Raw genomic sequence first — 16,505 nt, forward strand, 5'->3', positions numbered from 1 at the left:
GGGCGGAGGGCACAGGAGCCGGGAACGTGAACCCGTCGTGCAGATGGGAGGGCGATGGTAGGGAGGGAGGGAGGGAGGGAGGGAGGGAGGGAGAGGGGAAGGTGGGGACGGAGGGGGGAGGAGATTCTTTGAGCGGGCTCGTGAAAGGGAAGCAGGGATGTTATCAACAGAAGGGTGGCGAGGTTGGGGGTTTTGGAAGGGGGGGGGGGGGCAGCGTGAGATTTACTGAGAAAACGGGTCCCCCGAGCCAAGATGGCGCACTGGGCAAGGGGGAAATGAGGTGTAGGGAGAGAGGGAGAGGGGAGGTGGAGATGAAGGAGCAATGCCAACAACAACGAAGGTGTAGGGTGAGAGGGAGAGGGGAGGTGGAGGGGGAGGAGCAATGCCAACAAGGAGGGTGAAGGAAGATACCAGTACGGGGAAGGAGGCGGTGGCAGAATTTATTTTCTTTATGTTACGTCCTCTGTACCCCCGAGAATCACCAGCGTCCCAACATGGGCCATGCTTCCCTCCCTCCCTCCCCTCCCTCCCTCCCTCCCTCCCTCCCTCCCTCCCCTCCCCCGTGCCCTCCCCCCTTATTTCGGCTCCGGCAAGGCAGGGGTCTGCTCGCGGGCGTCGTCGTCCAGCTGACTGCGGATGTAGTTGTACACATCCCGGAAATTGGGAAGGGAGCTGCCAGAGGGAGGGAGGGAGGGAGACAGGGAGGGAGGGAGGGAGGGAGGGAGGGAGGGAGGGTGGGAGACAGGGAATGGAGAGGCAGGTGAGGGGCACGAAGCACGTAGTGACGTCCTGAAGATGGTAGAGGAGAGGTGGTGGGAGGGGGAAGCAGCCCGGAACAAGAACACGGACGAGCGGATGGTGGGAGGAGGGAGGGAAGGAGGGAAGGAGGGAGGGAAGGAAGGAGGGAGGGAGGGCGTACCGAATTTCCAGCTTGGCGCCATCACGGAGGAAGAGGACCATGTCACCTGTGGTTCCGAAGGCGCGAAAGACGTAGTTGATGCGTTCGATGTCCGCGTAGATGACCTAGGCAGTAAGGGAAGAAGGGAGGGGGGGAGAGAGAGGGAGGGGGGGGCGGGAGAAAGGAAGAGCAGATCAGTGAGATGCCTACTATCGAGAATGATATTCCTTTTGTTTAAGCATACAGTCGCACTCGTGAATGGTATGTTTTTTGCACGCTCTTGACTTCCTTGTCTACCTCCCTCCCTTCCCTTACCTCAGTCAAGTCCTTCCCACCCACTCCGCTGGTCACAGAAATTCGCCGCGAGGTGATCTTATATTTGACCTTATACCCGTACATAATAGTCAATAAGAGGAAGGCGATGAGTGTGGGGAGAGATGACGAGTGCAAGGAGGGGTCGCGGTGACGCCCCGGGCCCCACCCGAGAAGTCACTTCCTCCCTCTCACTCTCCGCTCCCACCCTTCCTTCCTCACCCAAATCTGTCGCGCAACGGAGGACGCGAAGGGAATGATGCCGATGACGGTGAGGATGGAGATGGCAGGGACTACCACCTAAGGTAAAGAGGGACGGTGGGGGTTTAGAGTCGACAGGGCAGGGGGCAACCGATCGACGCCTCGGGCGCTGAGAGCCGTGGGTGCGCCGCCATGCTGTACTATCGTAGGCTTTCCGCTTGTGGTTTTTCAACTCTCTATGGAGACATTTCTTACCTCACTCCAATGCGGTGCTCCCTCGAAGAAGACGGATTCCGGCTCCAATTTCATCTTATCCTTGTCAGCTAATGCCCGCCTGGCGGCGTCCACTCCCTCTCGTTTTTCCTGGGCCATCATGAAATGGCAAGATCGTTGCATTAACATTATGTCATATCGATGATGCATACATCAATAAGAGAGAAGCATGGCCCATGAAAAGTGAAATCTGCTCGAGAGTCGCTCGAACACAGGTAACCCACACCTGTACGCTCGCCCACGTCAGCCCGATAAAATCCTCTTACCTTGCGTTTGCTGCTTCCGCTTTCGCTGGGGCCGTCTTCATCGTCTAATTCACCCAATCCTTTCAAAAGCGAACGGACTTGCTCCTTGCTTTTTTCCTTTCGAGAGAGTTCTTCGGAAGCAGAAGACGCCAGAGCCCGGCCCCGTTTTGACAGCGGGGAGGAAGAGGAGGGGAGGGAAGGAAGAAGAAAGGCACTCGAAAGAGAGACGAAAGAGAGGAAATGTAGGAGACGCATAATTTCCTGGATGTGAAAGATATTACTAATGGAATGAGTCTTCAGATCATTTGGACGTTTTTTCATAAGAACGATCTGGTGATCAAAGCGCAAGCTACCAAAATTCCTCCTTCCAAAATAGTTCAGCCACCCAAGTGATAGCGTCCTTCACTACACTAGCGTACACATACATTCTTGCCTGCCATCGCTAACGAGACGGTACAAAAGAAGGATTAAAAGATAGGGATGACCGGGGTCGGACAAGGGCGCAGGTGGTCAGACGTATGCGTGTGGATCGTGGCGCTGGCGGAGGCCGTGCCAAACATTCGAGCTGCCCGCGGTGTCTTGTAAAGCGTGCTTGTGGAAATGCGGACAGGGTTGATGGACGTGGTGACGTAGAAGCGCACTGCACCATGTGTGTATGGATGAGTAGATTTGCTGCGCGGACACAGATGAAACGCGGCGTCGAGTACTTTCTTCTTTTATGGCACTTTCCCCGTTAACCTCCCCTAGTGTCGCCGCCTTGCGCCTTGCTGCCCAGCCTGTCATTCGACACTGCGTCGAAAAGGAATAGTCTAGCCTTACCTCGTTCTCTATCTTATAATAATGTACATTAGTGAATTTTGGGGCTAGTGGTTATTTCTGGGCTTACAAGTGTCCCCAAAAACATACATTCAAACCATCCCTTAAAAAATAGTGTTAGTCAATTTTTTGGCCCTCTTCCTTGTCTGTGTCTTTCCCCTCTTCCATCTCCACTCCTTTTTTTTGCTCAGCTGCTTCTGCTATCATGGCATTTTTAAGCAATTCTTGTGTACTGTCCGCCAAAACAATGTTTGCTTGCCCTGCAATTTCCGACGCTTTCTTTATTTGTCCGGCGTTGACAAGACCCCGTATGACCAGATGGTACGTTCTTTAAAAAATGTGCGATTGGAGAGGGGAGTGACGTGGTATATTGGTATGCGTATCTTTAAGTCACTGGGCTTGTAAGGCGTAAATAAAAGGATTCACTCTGCCGTCACCACCTTCAAACACATATATCTGCTAGCAGACCCTCCCTCTTTTAACCGTACCGGGCACTGCGATTCACATTCATGAAAGGCTCCATGGCATCAAAAAGCTTCAAGAGTCGCTCTGTGTCCTTGGCCACGCCCAGCCTGGAGGATTAAAAGGATCAACAAATACTTTTTTAAACAACCACTGATAATCCCACAAACGAATTTTTCCCCTTTCTTCGGCTCCAGAGGCTCTCACCTATGCAATGCCATGTGCAACATTTTCCGCTGCGCCCACAGCCCCAGTCTCTTTTCCCGCGCCAGCAAGGCGTCGACCGCTTCGCCCAATCCGTCCAAGCGCAGCATGGCCCGAAGGAAGAGGGAGGCAGAGGCTTCCCTGAACTCGACGTTTTTATATAGGAAAAGGTCCACTGCTGATAATAGGAGTGCTTTGTCCTTCTCTTTGGCCTCGGGGGAGCTGTTCCTGGAGGCGGAAAGGAACAGTGCGTGCAGGTCTTGTCGGCGAGGGAGTTTCTGGCCCTGTTCAACGGAGAAAAACGTTTTTACGCATAAAAACGCTGACGTAATGGCGGCCTTCAAAAGACACGCCCGAAAGCCTGCATTCGCATTTCACTGCTATGCAGATCAGTCTATGCCGTGATCCGTGTCTCCTCTCCCCATTTTACCTTGCATTTCTCTTGTAAGGCATCCCACAGTACCCGAGGAGAGGCCCCATCTTCCTGAAGCTTCGTCAACAAGGTGCGCTGTGGCTGTCCAGCAAAGTCTCCTCCTGCGTACAGGACCGAGGGACGTACGACGTGAGATAGGAGCGTTGTGAAGGGAATGGCAGATAGGTAGTGACAAGGGTTACCCACCATTCTCTTTCTTCACCGACAAAACTTCAGCGGGAGAGGGAGGGGCCGATGAAAATTTGCGCATAGGGATATGCAAATACGTCTGCTGCGGCTTATACGGTCGTTGGCATATATGCTGATGAATAGAAACAGAAGACACGCGTCTGCAAGTAGCCGTAGCCCGTGCCAAATCCGACATAAATATTCTGCCGCTATCCTCCCCAATAACATTTTTAAAAGCCTTTCTCGTAGCCACTAAAATCATGTGAAATGGCCTTTCAGGGATCTTGCTGATGTGCCCCGTTAGAAGCGTACGAGAAGCAAGACAAGAGAGCATGATTGACGGTGGTATGGCGGTGTGGCTGTAATCTTGTCACGGACCAAGCCCTGCGGAAAGGGACACAAACGTAATCGTGAGCTACTAGCGTATATCAGTGCCCTCCCACCGACAATATAACCTTTTGCCAGCGACCAACTCACTGTAGAGCGTGTAAATTTGCTCGATGACGGCCAGCAAATCAGGACGGGGGATGGGGACTGGCAGCGGACAGCACTCTCGCTCGTACGTTCCATCTTGTTCCTTATCACTGGTGTCTAATCTAGGACCAGTGACAAGAAACTTGTCGGTGTACCCTCTTGCACGTCCGTGGACTTGCATTTATTGATTAATCTCCGTATTGATGTATATTGCGTCTTTTGCAAGGCTTTCGCAAACTTGCTAGGCGTTAGTATTTCTACGGCACGATTCCATGGACGGAGCAGGGTCTCCCTCCAGAGCTGTAGAACATACTCTTTCGAAGGAAAGATACATCCGAATGTGATTTAATTTTTAAGGAAGGTGACTTATAGGCAGCACAGACTTTTGGAGGCTGTTAATACTTCATCAGGCAGCGCTTTTGAAAGGAAATGTACCCAAAATAATCCAAGATGCTCTGAAGCGAGAGTTGTAGGCTATAATTCGAATTCGGCCATATACGTGTACATTGCATTCCAAATATCGTATCACTCTGAGCTACCCTTTGAAATCACTTAGCGCTCAAATCACCAGGGCGGTGGGCTCCCTTTGTCGCGCCATGTGCTCTCGAAACTCTGCCCAACTGATCCCACCCCTTTTATCCGAGTCAATCTCATCATACATCTCTCGGACGTCTGCCTCTGTCAAACCCTTCCCCTCCCCTGCCGCTCGGATGGGAGTGTGGCTCCCATTGCTGTTACCGTCATAGTGCGCCTTCAACAACGACCAGACTTCCTCGAAGCTCAGGCGCTCGTCGTTGTCCGTGTCGCCGTCTTGGAACGCGGCCTCCTGGGAGAGGCAGATGCGGATGAACTCCTTCACCGATATGACTCCGTCCCCATCGAAGTCCGCGGTGGCCATCAAATTGGCTACCACCAGGCGCGAGAGGGCCTCCCCATAGCAGGCCTGTTGGTTTGTCACGAGGTAGGATAGCGTCGTTCAAGGAGGAAGAGGGAGGGTGAGGACGCTTTTTGCCCCGGTAGCTTTGCTTTTCCGTCCAACGACACGCATAAAAGCGGACAGTCGTGGTAGAAGAACATAGCCAGGAGGTTTCCGGCAATATAAATGCAGCAGACAGGTCAAGAGTGTCTCCTTCCCACCATCCCTTGCTGGGTCGGTCGCACGATTTAGGCGCCAGACTGCGGCCGTTAAAATGCAACTTTACCTTCGAAAGATTCAAATGTAGCGGGTTTTAACGTACATCCGCCACCACCGACATTCCCCCGCCCCGTCCTCTCCCCCTTCCCGCGCCCCGCCCTCCACCAGTACCTGTGTCGCAGCCGCCACCTCCTTCTGGGACAGGACCCCGTCACCGTCCGTGTCCATGGCGCGGAACCCGACGTGCTTCGCCAGGTCCCACCAGAGCATGCGGCTGTGGTGCGCGACCAACACCTCTTTCAAGCCCCGCCCGGCCTCGGCCGAGGTAGGGAAAACCGCCTCCGGGTGTGCTTCTCGGTAATCTGGGATAAATAGGAGAGATTCGGGGAAAGGGATCAGGGGCACCATAAGCGTACCTATGTCCACCTGGGCAGCAGCCTGGCAATTCCAACGTTTCCTCAAACAATCGGCGAAAAGAGATAGTGTCAGGCCTTCCTGCCTTTGCATTCGAAAGCTCGCTCCTCTCACCGAGAATGGGGCGCAAATCATCGATGCCAGAGACCACCCCCCAGGTAGTGGCCAGGGAATACATTCTAGAAGCTTCCAAAGGCCGGCCTTGAACGTGGGTGATCGCGTGCGTGGAAGCGTCTACGCGGACGCCTTCGTCCACCTACAGGAGGTGGGGGGAGGGGGAGGAAGGGGAGGAGAGGAGGGAGAGGGAAGGTCGTCTGTCTGAGAGAATGTGGTGCCTCGCTTGACTCGAGACGAACGCCAGCACGTCTCTTAGACCCCTGGGACAGGAAACGCAAGGCGAGAGGGCGAGAGGGGTGGAGGGGTATGAAGGCGTAAACGCTGACATACCTGCAAGAAGCCCCCTTTCTCGACGGGGGGATCCAGGAGGGCAAATTGGCGAGAATACTGGAGAAGGGAGGAGAGGACAGATCCGGGTAGGCGAACGGTGACCATTTCGCAAGGGAAAGGGATTTCTGCCTACAGCGAAAGGGGAAAGTGGGGGATCGGAAATGAAAGGAAAGGAGGAGGAGAGAGAAGGGAAGACGAAGAAGGCTCTGCATAAATGACCATTCAAAGCAACCCCGCATTCCTGATACATAGTATATATACATATATATATAAAGGCATGTTTTTGTTCCTTCTTGGGGCGCACCTTCAGGTCCTTGTAGGTGAAGACTTTTTGTGAGAGAGGGTAAGCCACGCTCGCCCTGATGTTGCCACCGTTCACGAAGACACAGTCGACCTGGATGCCGAAGGAGGAAAAGAGAGAAGGAAAGAGGGAGGCAAAGAGGGAGGAGGAAAGGGAGGGTTAGGGAAGGAGGGAGGGGAGGTACAGGAGGTGAGGGTAATGCATGGCTTGTGGAGGCCGAAAGGGGGCCTTCCCCGATAACAGACACGCAGGCCTGGCGCCCTTTCCTCCCTTCGTGGCCCCCTGCTCGTGGGGATGCTGTTTCCATTCCTCTCTCTCTCCTTCTCCTTCCCCTCCCCGTCCTCCCACCTGCAACGCCTGGCGGGCCGCGGTGAGGAGCATGGTGCCCACCGAGGTTTGCATCTGTGCCGGAGACACCAGGCCAAGGAGTGCGCGGAGAAACAGAAAATCAAGGGGAGTATACGAGAGATGGGAACGTGTATACCGTTTTCGTGAAACAAAAAAAGAGGGACAGGCATGCTTTCCTTTTGACCACGTGGGGAGAGGTCGTAGGCGTCTTTGCCAGCTTCCCTCCTTTTCTTCCTCCCGCCCGTCCCTCCCACCTTCTCCCTCTTCCTACCTTCCTGACCCCCTTGGAAGAGAGCGGAGTCTGGGCGGGGACCGGGCAAAGAACAGCGCGTTCTAGTTCCTGTCCGAGGGCACGGTCGGTGGTCGGGAGACATTTGTGGGCATACCGTGCGCTGTCGCCTCGCCACCACCCCTTCGCCCCTGTCAACCCCTTCTTGAGCGTGGCAGATCAAGCCTCAGGAGGCTCTTTTTGCCCGGGCCCGGGACCCTTGGACTTGACACCCACCCTCAACCCCTCCCTCCCGCCCTCCTTCGCCCCCTGCCTTCTCCCTCCCTTCCTTCCCCTACCTCCAACACCCGCCAGTGCACCTCCACCCTCTCCTGCACAGCCGGGTCCACGGCAAAGCTGGCGGCCTCCTTGATGCACGCCTGGGGGAAGGTCGGGGGGGAGATCGGCGGGGAGGTCGGGGGGGAGGGTGAGACAGTCATCGTAGGAGGATTGGAGGCACGATCCTCTGACAACTCGCACCCGCTTTATCCCTCTCTTCACCGCCACAACGGACCTTGACCTCCAGTCTCCTCCTCCTTCGCCTCTTCCCGTTGCCCGCGTCGCCCCCGTTCTCCCTCCCGCCCTCCGCCCCGCCCTCCGCCCCGCCCTCCTCGGCGCCAAAGGCCACGTCCACGACCCCGATCCACGTCGCGTCCATGCCTACTTTGACCAACGTGCACCGCTCCGACACCTCCTTTTCTCCCTCCACCCTCTCCCTTTCCCCCCCCACTCCTGCAGCGACGCCGCAGACGGGATCCGGCTGCTCCACCCGCCTCCAGGGCTGCCCTCCTTCCCGCCCTCCCTCCCTCCCTCGCCGTAGGTCTCAAGGAAGGGGTCGTGGTCGTGCCCGCCTAGAATGAGCGGGAAGAGGCGGGTCTGCGCAAGCTCTCGGTCCGCGGCGGAGTGGACGTGGAGGGAGGGAGGGAGGGAGGGAGGGAGGGAGGCCGGCCTGGGTGAGTGTGGAGTGGATCCGCCGAGGAGGGGCGAGGAGGATGACGGCATGGGGGACGAAAATGGTCATGATGCACTCAAGAAGCTCGCAAGCTATACGGCCCATTTCACGGCTGAGAGGCACGGCCCGCCTTCACTGCCGCTCGAGTCCTTCTCGCCTCCCCTCGTCTCATTATTCCCTGTCTCCTCGCCCCCCGCACTTTCACCTGGTGCGTCATGGCTAGCACACAGTCCACCCCCTCTCCCCCCTGTCCGCCCGTTCGGTACAGCTTTTCGCGCAATTCCGCCGCGGTCGGGAGGAGGGGAAGGATGGGGGAGTCCGCGAACGAGCGGGGGCGGTAGAGGCCGGGGTCGTCAGTGAGCAGGCCTGAGGGGGATGGGGAGGGCGGGAAGGAGGAAGAGGAAGCGATAAAGGGGGTGGCGTGGCTCTGAAAGTTTGGTAAGCAAGATCCTGCTGGTCTTACGGTCGGCTGGTAGTCGTCTTGGGGGATCCCGTGGCCGGGACTCCTCCCCCCTCCGTCCTACTCCCCCTCTCAATTCTTCTGAGCCCGGACACCTTCTTTCCCCCTTCAATCTTTCTCTGCCATACACTAACATCCTTCCCTTCCGCATTACCCAGCAACGCCACCTCTATCCCCCCCACTTCCAGCAGCGCGTATTCGGGAATTTTCTGAGGCTCGAGGGGCACGTCGAGTAGCGGCAACGAGGGGATGGAGGAGTTGATCTGGGGCAAAAGAGAGGAAGCCAGGGATGTTGAGCGAGCGGCAAAAAGGGCAGATTTCTCTTTTCTCTCCTCGCTCGCGACCAGAATTCTCCCCTTCTCCCTGCGTCTTTTCCTCCTCTCCTTGCCTCCCCGGGACCCTCCTCCTCCCTGTCCGTCGGTCACTACTCCTCCCCCGCCTTCCCCACGCACCCAGACGAAGTCGCTCTCCACAATCCGCTCCAGCATGTCCCGGTGGGGGATGTCGGTCTCGTGGTTCCCCAGACACACGTAGTCCACGCCGCACGCGTTCAGGACGTCCACCATGCCTACAAATCGGGACCGGGTCGAGCACCCAGGTGTAGGAAGAGGCGGTGGAAAAAATGAGCGAATTTCATGGGGGTGGTTTCTTCCCTCCGTACGCCCTCTCCTTCCCTCTGACACCATCGAAGACAAAAGCCCCGGGCCCCTCCCATCTGCCCAACACTCCGGACACCTACCTCGTCCGTTATCCAAACAACTCAGCAATGACGGGGCGAGGAAATCTCCTGCCACCACCGCCAGGACCTTGATTATAAGGCGCCCTTTCGACGCTTCCTCCTCCATCCGCGCTGCGGCTTTCGTCTGGAGTAAATGGAAGTAGGGGAAAATGGCCAGCAACTTAGCACAAACAAGGCTGTGAAAAAGGCAGACCTCCTTTCTTTTCCTCCTTCTTCCCACGTTGGATACTCTTGTTTTCTATGCAGATGCCATCTTTAATCTAGGACATACTATGAGCCAATCAGGAGATCGGGAGCTGCTCATACGGGCCTCCTTGCCCTTCCATCTACATCCCTAACATCAGGTCAAAGTGACTAAACTTACCTCCCGGACGGCCGTGGCAAAACGCGGCAGGTTTTCCAGCTCATAAACGTCGTTGATATGCAAAAAGCGCAATATTACTTGCGTGGCTCTATCCATGCCGCTGCTCCTCTAAAAAGGAGACCAAAACACGTAATATGGCCCAACCTTTAGGCAGTACTTGGACATAAACGCCCCCGAAAGGAGGACCAAGGCAAATGAGGCAAGTAGGCTGCAGTGCGCTGCTATTGGCCTAGCCATGTGAATATTTTCCATACGGTGAGCACATCATAAGCAAGGGGAAAACGCACCGTGAAGTGGCTCGCGGCCATTTTGGGGGCATTAGGAACGCCGAGGCGAATGTTTCCAGTTCTTGTCGTACATCCGGGTAGGCAAAACCCACCGAGACCCACCCGTCGGACGCCAGACAGTGGTTACGGCAGAAAGATTTTGGACCCTTTAACATCTATCTACAGGTGTCTGACTGGACTGGTATGAGGGTTCAATAGCTTTGCTTGGTGCCATGTTTCACATGTATGCAGACACGTATCATGTACATGTATATATATTTGATGAAATGCATTCTTGGTGGTGAAAAAATATTGATGCGCGACAAATCGCCGCAAGACAACTTTCAGTGGTCCGGGGGATAAGCAGCAAGAGAAACATCCTATGACATGACACACATTCGAGCACGTCATTTCCATCCAGCAGGATACGATACATAAAGCAGCGAATTAGAACATACATGTAAGCTTTTGGAAAAGTTGTACTTTTTAAGCCTTTCACGTCTGTTGTACCAGTCTAATCCTGACCTTTCATTTCGACTTCTTGGCCATCGAATCAGTTTTTGGATTTCCCCCTTAGTCATTGATTCAGTTTTTGGATTTCTCCTCCATGCCCTCCCAAAAGCGCCAACCGTACCTCAACCCTACCTCCATCGGCTCCTTGTTTTTGAAAGTAACCGAGCGCCTGCAAATGTATCGAAAAATCGATGAAAAGGAGTGGTATTTGACAAGAGAAGTGGTCTTCGCCCTTGAAAGGACAACAAACAAACATCACACAAAACTGCGGTTCAGAGACAGAGGCATCGTCTTTTCCGTTCGACGATGCAACAGTTGCTCTCATGACACAACCAAAGATCCTTTCTGGCCTCTGGTTTGGCCCTCACCCGAACGTTACAACAGGTCTGGAGGGAAGAACCATTCCCTTTTCTTTATCATAGACGACGCGCCAAACCAAGGCCGCGATATTCTTCTGATCTGCGAGAGGAAAGGAGGAAAGAAAAGGAGCCAGGAAGACGATCAGGGTCCCCGTCCTCAGTACTTACACTGAGCGTGTATTACTGACAAGAAGGAACAATACAGAAAAATCACAAACAGAGGGAGGAAACAAGTGTAGCTCTACCCGTTTTTCCCTTTCTCCCTCCGAGTCTTCCCCCTGTGCGAGCACCTGAGGCTTCTTCGTATTCCTCCTTGGTTGCAGGGGCCGATGGACCTCCGATGGCGAGGTCGTTGGCGAAAAGCCCGATAAAGGCCGCTTTGGCAGGAAGGCCCGCTTTGGGCACGAAATAGCTTGGAGGAGGAAATCGAGTGGGAGAGGGACGCGGAAAAGTGAAAAATGAGAGGGAGAGAGCAAGGGAGTCACTGTGAGCACACGCCTGGGATATAAGACTTAAATATATAAGAAAAAAGAGAATCTAAAGTGTGAAGCAAGGATCGAAAATAAGCCATAAGCGTCGTCTAAGAGGTGAGAAGACCGAGGGTAAAGCCGGGGCGTGGGGTGAAAGACAGGCGAAAACACTCGAAGGAGGGGAAGGGAAGAGACACGAGAAGGGAGAAGACGAGGGCAAAGGCCTGTGACGTGCGCACCTCTTTTCATCCGTGAGAGGTGCTACCTCAATTGCCCCCCTCGCCCCCACGGTGACGCTGTGCCTGGTAGGGGAGATTCGAGGGGCGGGCAACAGTGGACACCGCCGCGTGTCAGGCGATGCATCCAGTCATTTCCATTCAGAGAGGGCCGACAAGAACCTCTGACATTCCACTCAAGCTCTGCCCATGCTCGCTTCCTCGCCATCCCCCTCCTTTTCACCTACCCTTGGAGACCCGTCCCGTCCGGGAGGTCCGCGAGCACCTCGAAGATGGGCACGAGCTACATGACAGGGAGGGAAATGCACCGCTTAACCGTCGATAAGGCCCATGCCAGCCCGCAGCTCACTTTCTCGTACCCTGACCTTTCCTACAAGCGGACTGCCTCGCATATCCCCTGAGACCCCTCCTTGTCCTCCCAAGCGCGACAAGCCAAGCCTCCCTGCAGGTCCCTCCCTCCAACACTCACCTCCTTGTTATAAAACACGGCGGCTTCGGCGGAGGGAAGGGAGAAAAGGACGCTCTTGTCTCCTTCACCAGGCGACGGCTCCATGCTCCCTTCTCCATATCCGCACAAGATGGAGCCCCATTCCACGGTGGCCTCCTCCACGTCCTTGCCGATGAGACGGATGTAAAGTCCCCGCTCGTCGGGGAGGAGGGTCGAAGGCCCGACCTCCTATTCGAGGGGGATGGGAACAAGGATATCAAAGAAGATGAACATTGTATCACCTACACGATTGCTGTATTCCTTCCTGCAGTTTACATACCAAAGCCAGCATGTATTCTTCCAAAATAGCGCCCACCTCCCTTTTGACCTCCCCGCCCTCTGCCTTTGGTCCATCGTAAATAACGGGCACGACCTTTGGGTCGACCTTCAAGGGCATGGCTACATGAGTAAAGGGTAAAAAGAGAGGAAATGAGATGATTGAGACAGAGAAATTTAGGACACGGTACAGGAGGACATAAAAAGATTTACATAAATTTATGCTTCCAGGGTCATTTTTTCCGTACCACTGATCCCAGTCTTGGCGACGTGCAAATTCCAGCTCACCTTCCTTCACGTCATTTGTTCAAGGAAAATGGTATGTGATTGATGATTACGATGTGTTTTGTTTGCTACGTAAACATTAAAGCATCTGCACGTCCAACCTCCCCTCCCTGCGTACCTCATCCGATGGGAAAGAAAAAAAGCATTGCCAGGAATGAGAGCTGTTGTTGTAAGCAGCATCATACAGACAAGATGGTACATCATCGTCTCTTCGAAGCTGTGGGAGTGGATTGTTTATAATGGCAAGGGATTTAGAAACGAAGACTAAGGACATAGCACAACGAACGGTACGTATCCTTTCCTCCTGTGCCGTGACGGCGCCGCATGCTTATGTACCTACATCTTCGTTTTTAATGCGACAATAGGTCGTATCCCATTGACTTGGTATTGAAATTAATATCATTGGGAACCATAGTACCTCTGATATGCTGAAGTAATTCGACAAAGCTCAGAAAAGTAGTTTCGCGGAGTGGCCAGGGTTAACATTAAGATATGTCATGTGTCGCCGTTGCTTGGTGATGTTGGCCAAAAGATGATGCTTTGCGAGAAGAAGGAAAGGCGGACATGAAAACCTACATCCCGCCAAACAAGGCTTAGAACTCCATGACAAGTGCGGCAAGGGTGTTAGACACGTGTTTCCGGAACCTTTTATGCCCTCGGTGTTCGCGGCCATGTCGGCCCATGGTTCCCCCCTGTAGGGCCCATTACGTTTTCAATACACACAGCTCGTATCAAGAAATGAACTTGAAAGAACCTCGCGCGCATTTAAAAAGTCTTCATCATTCGTTTTTACTACTCATTCTATTTCGTCCTGCGTAATCCTGCTTCAGCACCATTACTTATTTGTTTTAGAGGATCCTGATGCTCCTGATATATTGACATCTAGTATGTTGACATCTAATTTCCAATTGCACCTAAACCCTTGTGTGCACTAGCACGGAACATTTATTCACCACCATGAAGCTCTTTCCCTCTATTGGGGCATTCGATTGAGACGCTCATATGCCCATTTCCTTACCTTTCTTCTCCCGTGCTTGTCTCCTCGTCCAGCGCACCCTCTAATTCGTGCCGTTTAAGAAAGTTACGTGTCTGCATAACTCTCTGTCTTTCTCTCTTCTCCACATAGTTACCATATTTAATTCGAGTCTTTCTCCTCCACGCCTTTATTCAATTGGAGTTGGAAAGAAGTCTACATTGCACTTTACAAAGACCATTTCAAAAGCCATTGCATATTTTTCTATCATTCTATACGCCTTTTGACTCCTATCAAGACCATTCCTCACCCTGCTGCTGGAAATATCTTATCCTTGGTATTGCTCAAATTGAATGCCTCGATACCACTGTGGCTAGAAGGAAGGGTGCCCTGGGAGATTCCCTCCCCGACCCGTTCCTCGTTCCCTTGCCAAGTCTCGACCCCGCTTCTAGACGATCTCGCACATTGAATCTGTTCTTGCAATTGCGGTCGTTCCTGTTCCTTACGATCCATATCGGGAATGCAGCATGAGATTGAAGATGTCGCGGGTTTGGCGGACAAGAAGAGGCTCGCCGTCCTGATAGCCAGCTGCTCATGTTCGTGCTCCCTCAGCCGCTTCTGCCGCTTCAGCTCTTCCGCGTGCTGGTGTTCTTGCCGTCGAGTAATGATTTCCTTCGTCGTCAATGCCTGCCCAAACAAATGGCTGGAGAGATGGGGCCCTTCCTTTCCCTGCGGTTGGACGTGTGCACCGTCCATGTCCATGTCCTCCGTCGCTAGCTCCCCAAGCGGTTTCCACCCACCGACACGCGTGCGTTTGCGTTGTTGTCGTGAGCGACGTCGCTCCTGGTCGCTGAGCACTTTTTGTGAGTCGACCGAGAGCACGCGCTGCATGTCCGGCAGGCGGGGGCCTTTCCCTCTCAGCTCCCACGCAACCGACTCCCGCCCTACGATATCCCCCCCGTCGTCAACTGAGTCACTTGAACCCTCCGATGCTGTCGGGGAGGTCAAAGGCGAGATGAGCGGTTCCGCGTCTCCTCTTTCCGGGTAGGTTGAGCGCCATTCTCCAGAAGCTGTGCGGGCAAGGGCCGAAGCTTGAGGCTGATAACGTCCTTGGCCAATGCGCGGTTGTGGACGTTGATATCTGGACTGGCACGAAGGAAGTGAACCTACTGCTGCGACGGTAGAGACTGGTGCTTCGCTTGCTAGATCTCCTAGCGACGAAGATGGGAGAGCGGGGCTCCCAGGGCAGGAGCCAACGCCTTCTACCTCCATCCTTCTGCCACCCTCGTAACACTCCGGCAACACCAATCCACCGCCTCCTCGGCGATGCGTCGGGTGGTATGGCCTGTGTATGCCATTATTCCGTGTACTATTGACTGCGTGGGCGGAAATGGGACTTCCTGGCTGCTGATGTCGCTGAGGTTGAACTAAGCAACCGAGCTTAAGGGGCATTGCGGGATGATTTCCCTGTTCACACATTCCCTGGGACGCACAAAGTATGGCTTGCTCTTTGTTCTCATAACAGCTTTTAGGGGTAGTCCGTCGGCTTGGTCCTTTTCTCTTGTCTCCTGCGACAGGAAAATCGAAACCTACTACCATGGAGCGTCGATCTTGATCATTGTCTGCCATCATTGTCTGTCCCTCCGAGACGCACAAGCTATTTGCGCATATAATCACAACCTATGAAGACTTTAATATTCGACCTTGTGTACGTGTACATATGAAAGTTGGACACCTATGAATCAAGCGTTAGCACGGGCGAATATGGAGGGAGTGTTCAAGCTTTTGCTTGGTCAAAAAGAGTACTACGGCTCAGAGGGTACAACGAAGAAGTTCAATGAAGTTCCTTCTCGTTACTCATAAGTATAATGAGTTAGGCAGTATACTTTGGGCACCGCTAGTTTGGAGATCGGTCACTACGCATATGTGCCGCTCTTCTTTGTTCAAGCATCGCCACACGGGTCGGAAGGACTGAATGGTATATATCTACATCGTGAAAGAGAAGCTCGCTACTGTCGTTACCATACATGAATCATACATGTATCATAAATTAACATCAAAGAGCAAGTGATCCATAGATAACTGAACAAAAAAACGTCACAGGTGCGCACAACCACGGCGTTAAGAAACGAGGCGGCCACCGCAAATTTCGCAACGGCTGCCGAGGAATTCAAAAATTACACGTTTAAAAAACGGTTTTTGCGGGCCTTCATCGCGAAAAGATCCCCCGACGAACATGCTATCAGGCATTTTGTTTCGAAGATTCAGCACCCTTTTGACAGCAAAGCTTGAGTGATTACTACAGCCGACGATGGTCTCGAAAAAAGAATCCGGCATGTGCATGTCGCGCGCAATCAGTTGTTCTGCACAATGTGGATAGATATGTGCACAAAGCATATCGGAACTGAAGCCAGTTCACTCCAAGTAAGAGTCAGGCAAGAATTTGTAAGTTCAACTTCGGATGTCATCGACGCATTCGTTTCCAGTCGTCCTCACGCCCCCATCGAGCATCTCGCCCCCTCCCACTCTCCCTCTCCCCTCTTCTCTCCCGCCCACGATCTGCACCCGACACGTGGCTGTCCTGGCTACGGCTTCGACTCCTACCACGTTTCCTTTCTCTATCTCCCCTTTCTTTCTCCCTATTTCCCCCACTACTGCGCGAAGAGATCGACCGGTCATCCTCCATCCCCCCCCCTCCTCCTCCTCCTCCTCCTCCTCCTCCTCCT

General features: G+C 53.8%; 5 protein-coding genes across 5 annotated transcripts; all 5 read right to left on the reverse strand.

Annotated features, from left to right (window-relative positions):
- Positions 1 to 545: 545 nt before the first annotated feature.
- NGA_0442200 (ribonuclease p) lies at positions 546 to 2,193 on the reverse strand. Its single transcript, XM_005853961.1, has 5 exons — positions 1,951 to 2,193; positions 1,667 to 1,745; positions 1,433 to 1,510; positions 920 to 1,023; positions 546 to 672 (listed from the first exon to the last, which is right to left on the reverse strand). The coding sequence occupies exons 1-5, from the start codon at positions 1,989 to 1,991 to the stop codon at positions 576 to 578; spliced, it is 399 nt and encodes a 132-aa protein (XP_005854023.1). The 5' UTR covers positions 1,992 to 2,193; the 3' UTR covers positions 546 to 575.
- Positions 2,194 to 3,223: 1,030 nt separating this feature from the next.
- On the reverse strand, positions 3,224 to 4,399 carry NGA_0442501 (uncharacterized protein; the record flags this gene model as incomplete). The annotated part of the gene is made up of 4 exons (XM_005853964.1): positions 4,031 to 4,399; positions 3,842 to 3,945; positions 3,415 to 3,695; positions 3,224 to 3,317 (listed from the first exon to the last, which is right to left on the reverse strand). Exons 1-4 carry the CDS (start codon positions 4,344 to 4,346, stop codon positions 3,224 to 3,226), a joined length of 795 nt encoding a protein of 264 aa, XP_005854026.1. The 5' UTR covers positions 4,347 to 4,399.
- Positions 4,400 to 5,045: 646 nt separating this feature from the next.
- Positions 5,046 to 8,057, reverse strand: NGA_0442310 (uncharacterized protein; the record flags this gene model as incomplete). The annotated part of the gene is made up of 9 exons (XM_005853962.1): positions 5,046 to 5,429; positions 5,793 to 5,983; positions 6,150 to 6,291; positions 6,483 to 6,611; positions 6,787 to 6,876; positions 7,132 to 7,185; positions 7,403 to 7,471; positions 7,699 to 7,779; positions 7,914 to 8,057. 9 exons carry the CDS (start codon positions 8,055 to 8,057, stop codon positions 5,046 to 5,048), a joined length of 1,284 nt encoding a protein of 427 aa, XP_005854024.1.
- Positions 8,058 to 8,564: 507 nt separating this feature from the next.
- Positions 8,565 to 10,222, reverse strand: NGA_0442600 (uncharacterized protein; the record flags this gene model as incomplete). Its single annotated transcript, XM_005853965.1, has 5 exons — positions 8,565 to 8,570; positions 9,264 to 9,379; positions 9,551 to 9,674; positions 9,915 to 10,022; positions 10,202 to 10,222. 5 exons carry the CDS (start codon positions 10,220 to 10,222, stop codon positions 8,565 to 8,567), a joined length of 375 nt encoding a protein of 124 aa, XP_005854027.1.
- A 520-nt stretch (positions 10,223 to 10,742) lies between these two features.
- On the reverse strand, positions 10,743 to 13,010 carry NGA_0442400 (uncharacterized protein; the record flags this gene model as incomplete). The annotated part of the gene is made up of 8 exons (XM_005853963.1): positions 10,743 to 10,862; positions 11,130 to 11,152; positions 11,343 to 11,464; positions 11,986 to 12,041; positions 12,228 to 12,434; positions 12,526 to 12,644; positions 12,770 to 12,813; positions 13,006 to 13,010. The coding sequence occupies 8 exons, from the start codon at positions 13,008 to 13,010 to the stop codon at positions 10,758 to 10,760; spliced, it is 681 nt and encodes a 226-aa protein (XP_005854025.1). The 3' UTR covers positions 10,743 to 10,757.
- Positions 13,011 to 16,505: the final 3,495 nt, after the last annotated feature.

Source organism: Nannochloropsis gaditana (genome assembly GCF_000240725.1).
Source record: "Nannochloropsis gaditana CCMP526 unplaced genomic scaffold scaffold668, whole genome shotgun sequence".
In the NCBI taxonomy this organism is placed as follows: domain Eukaryota; class Eustigmatophyceae; order Eustigmatales; family Monodopsidaceae; genus Microchloropsis; species Microchloropsis gaditana.

Coding starts and splice junctions, on each gene's coding strand:
- NGA_0442200 (XM_005853961.1), bottom strand. CDS start 1,991: ATGAAGACGGCCCCAGCGAAAGCGGAAGCAGCAAACGCAAG. Junction 1,024..1,432: donor CCGTTGCGCGACAGATTTGG/GTGAGGAAGGAA, acceptor CTTACTGCCTAG/GTCATCTACGCGGACATCGA. Junction 673..919: donor GGCGCCAAGCTGGAAATTCG/GTACGCCCTCCC, acceptor TCCCTCTGGCAG/CTCCCTTCCCAATTTCCGGG.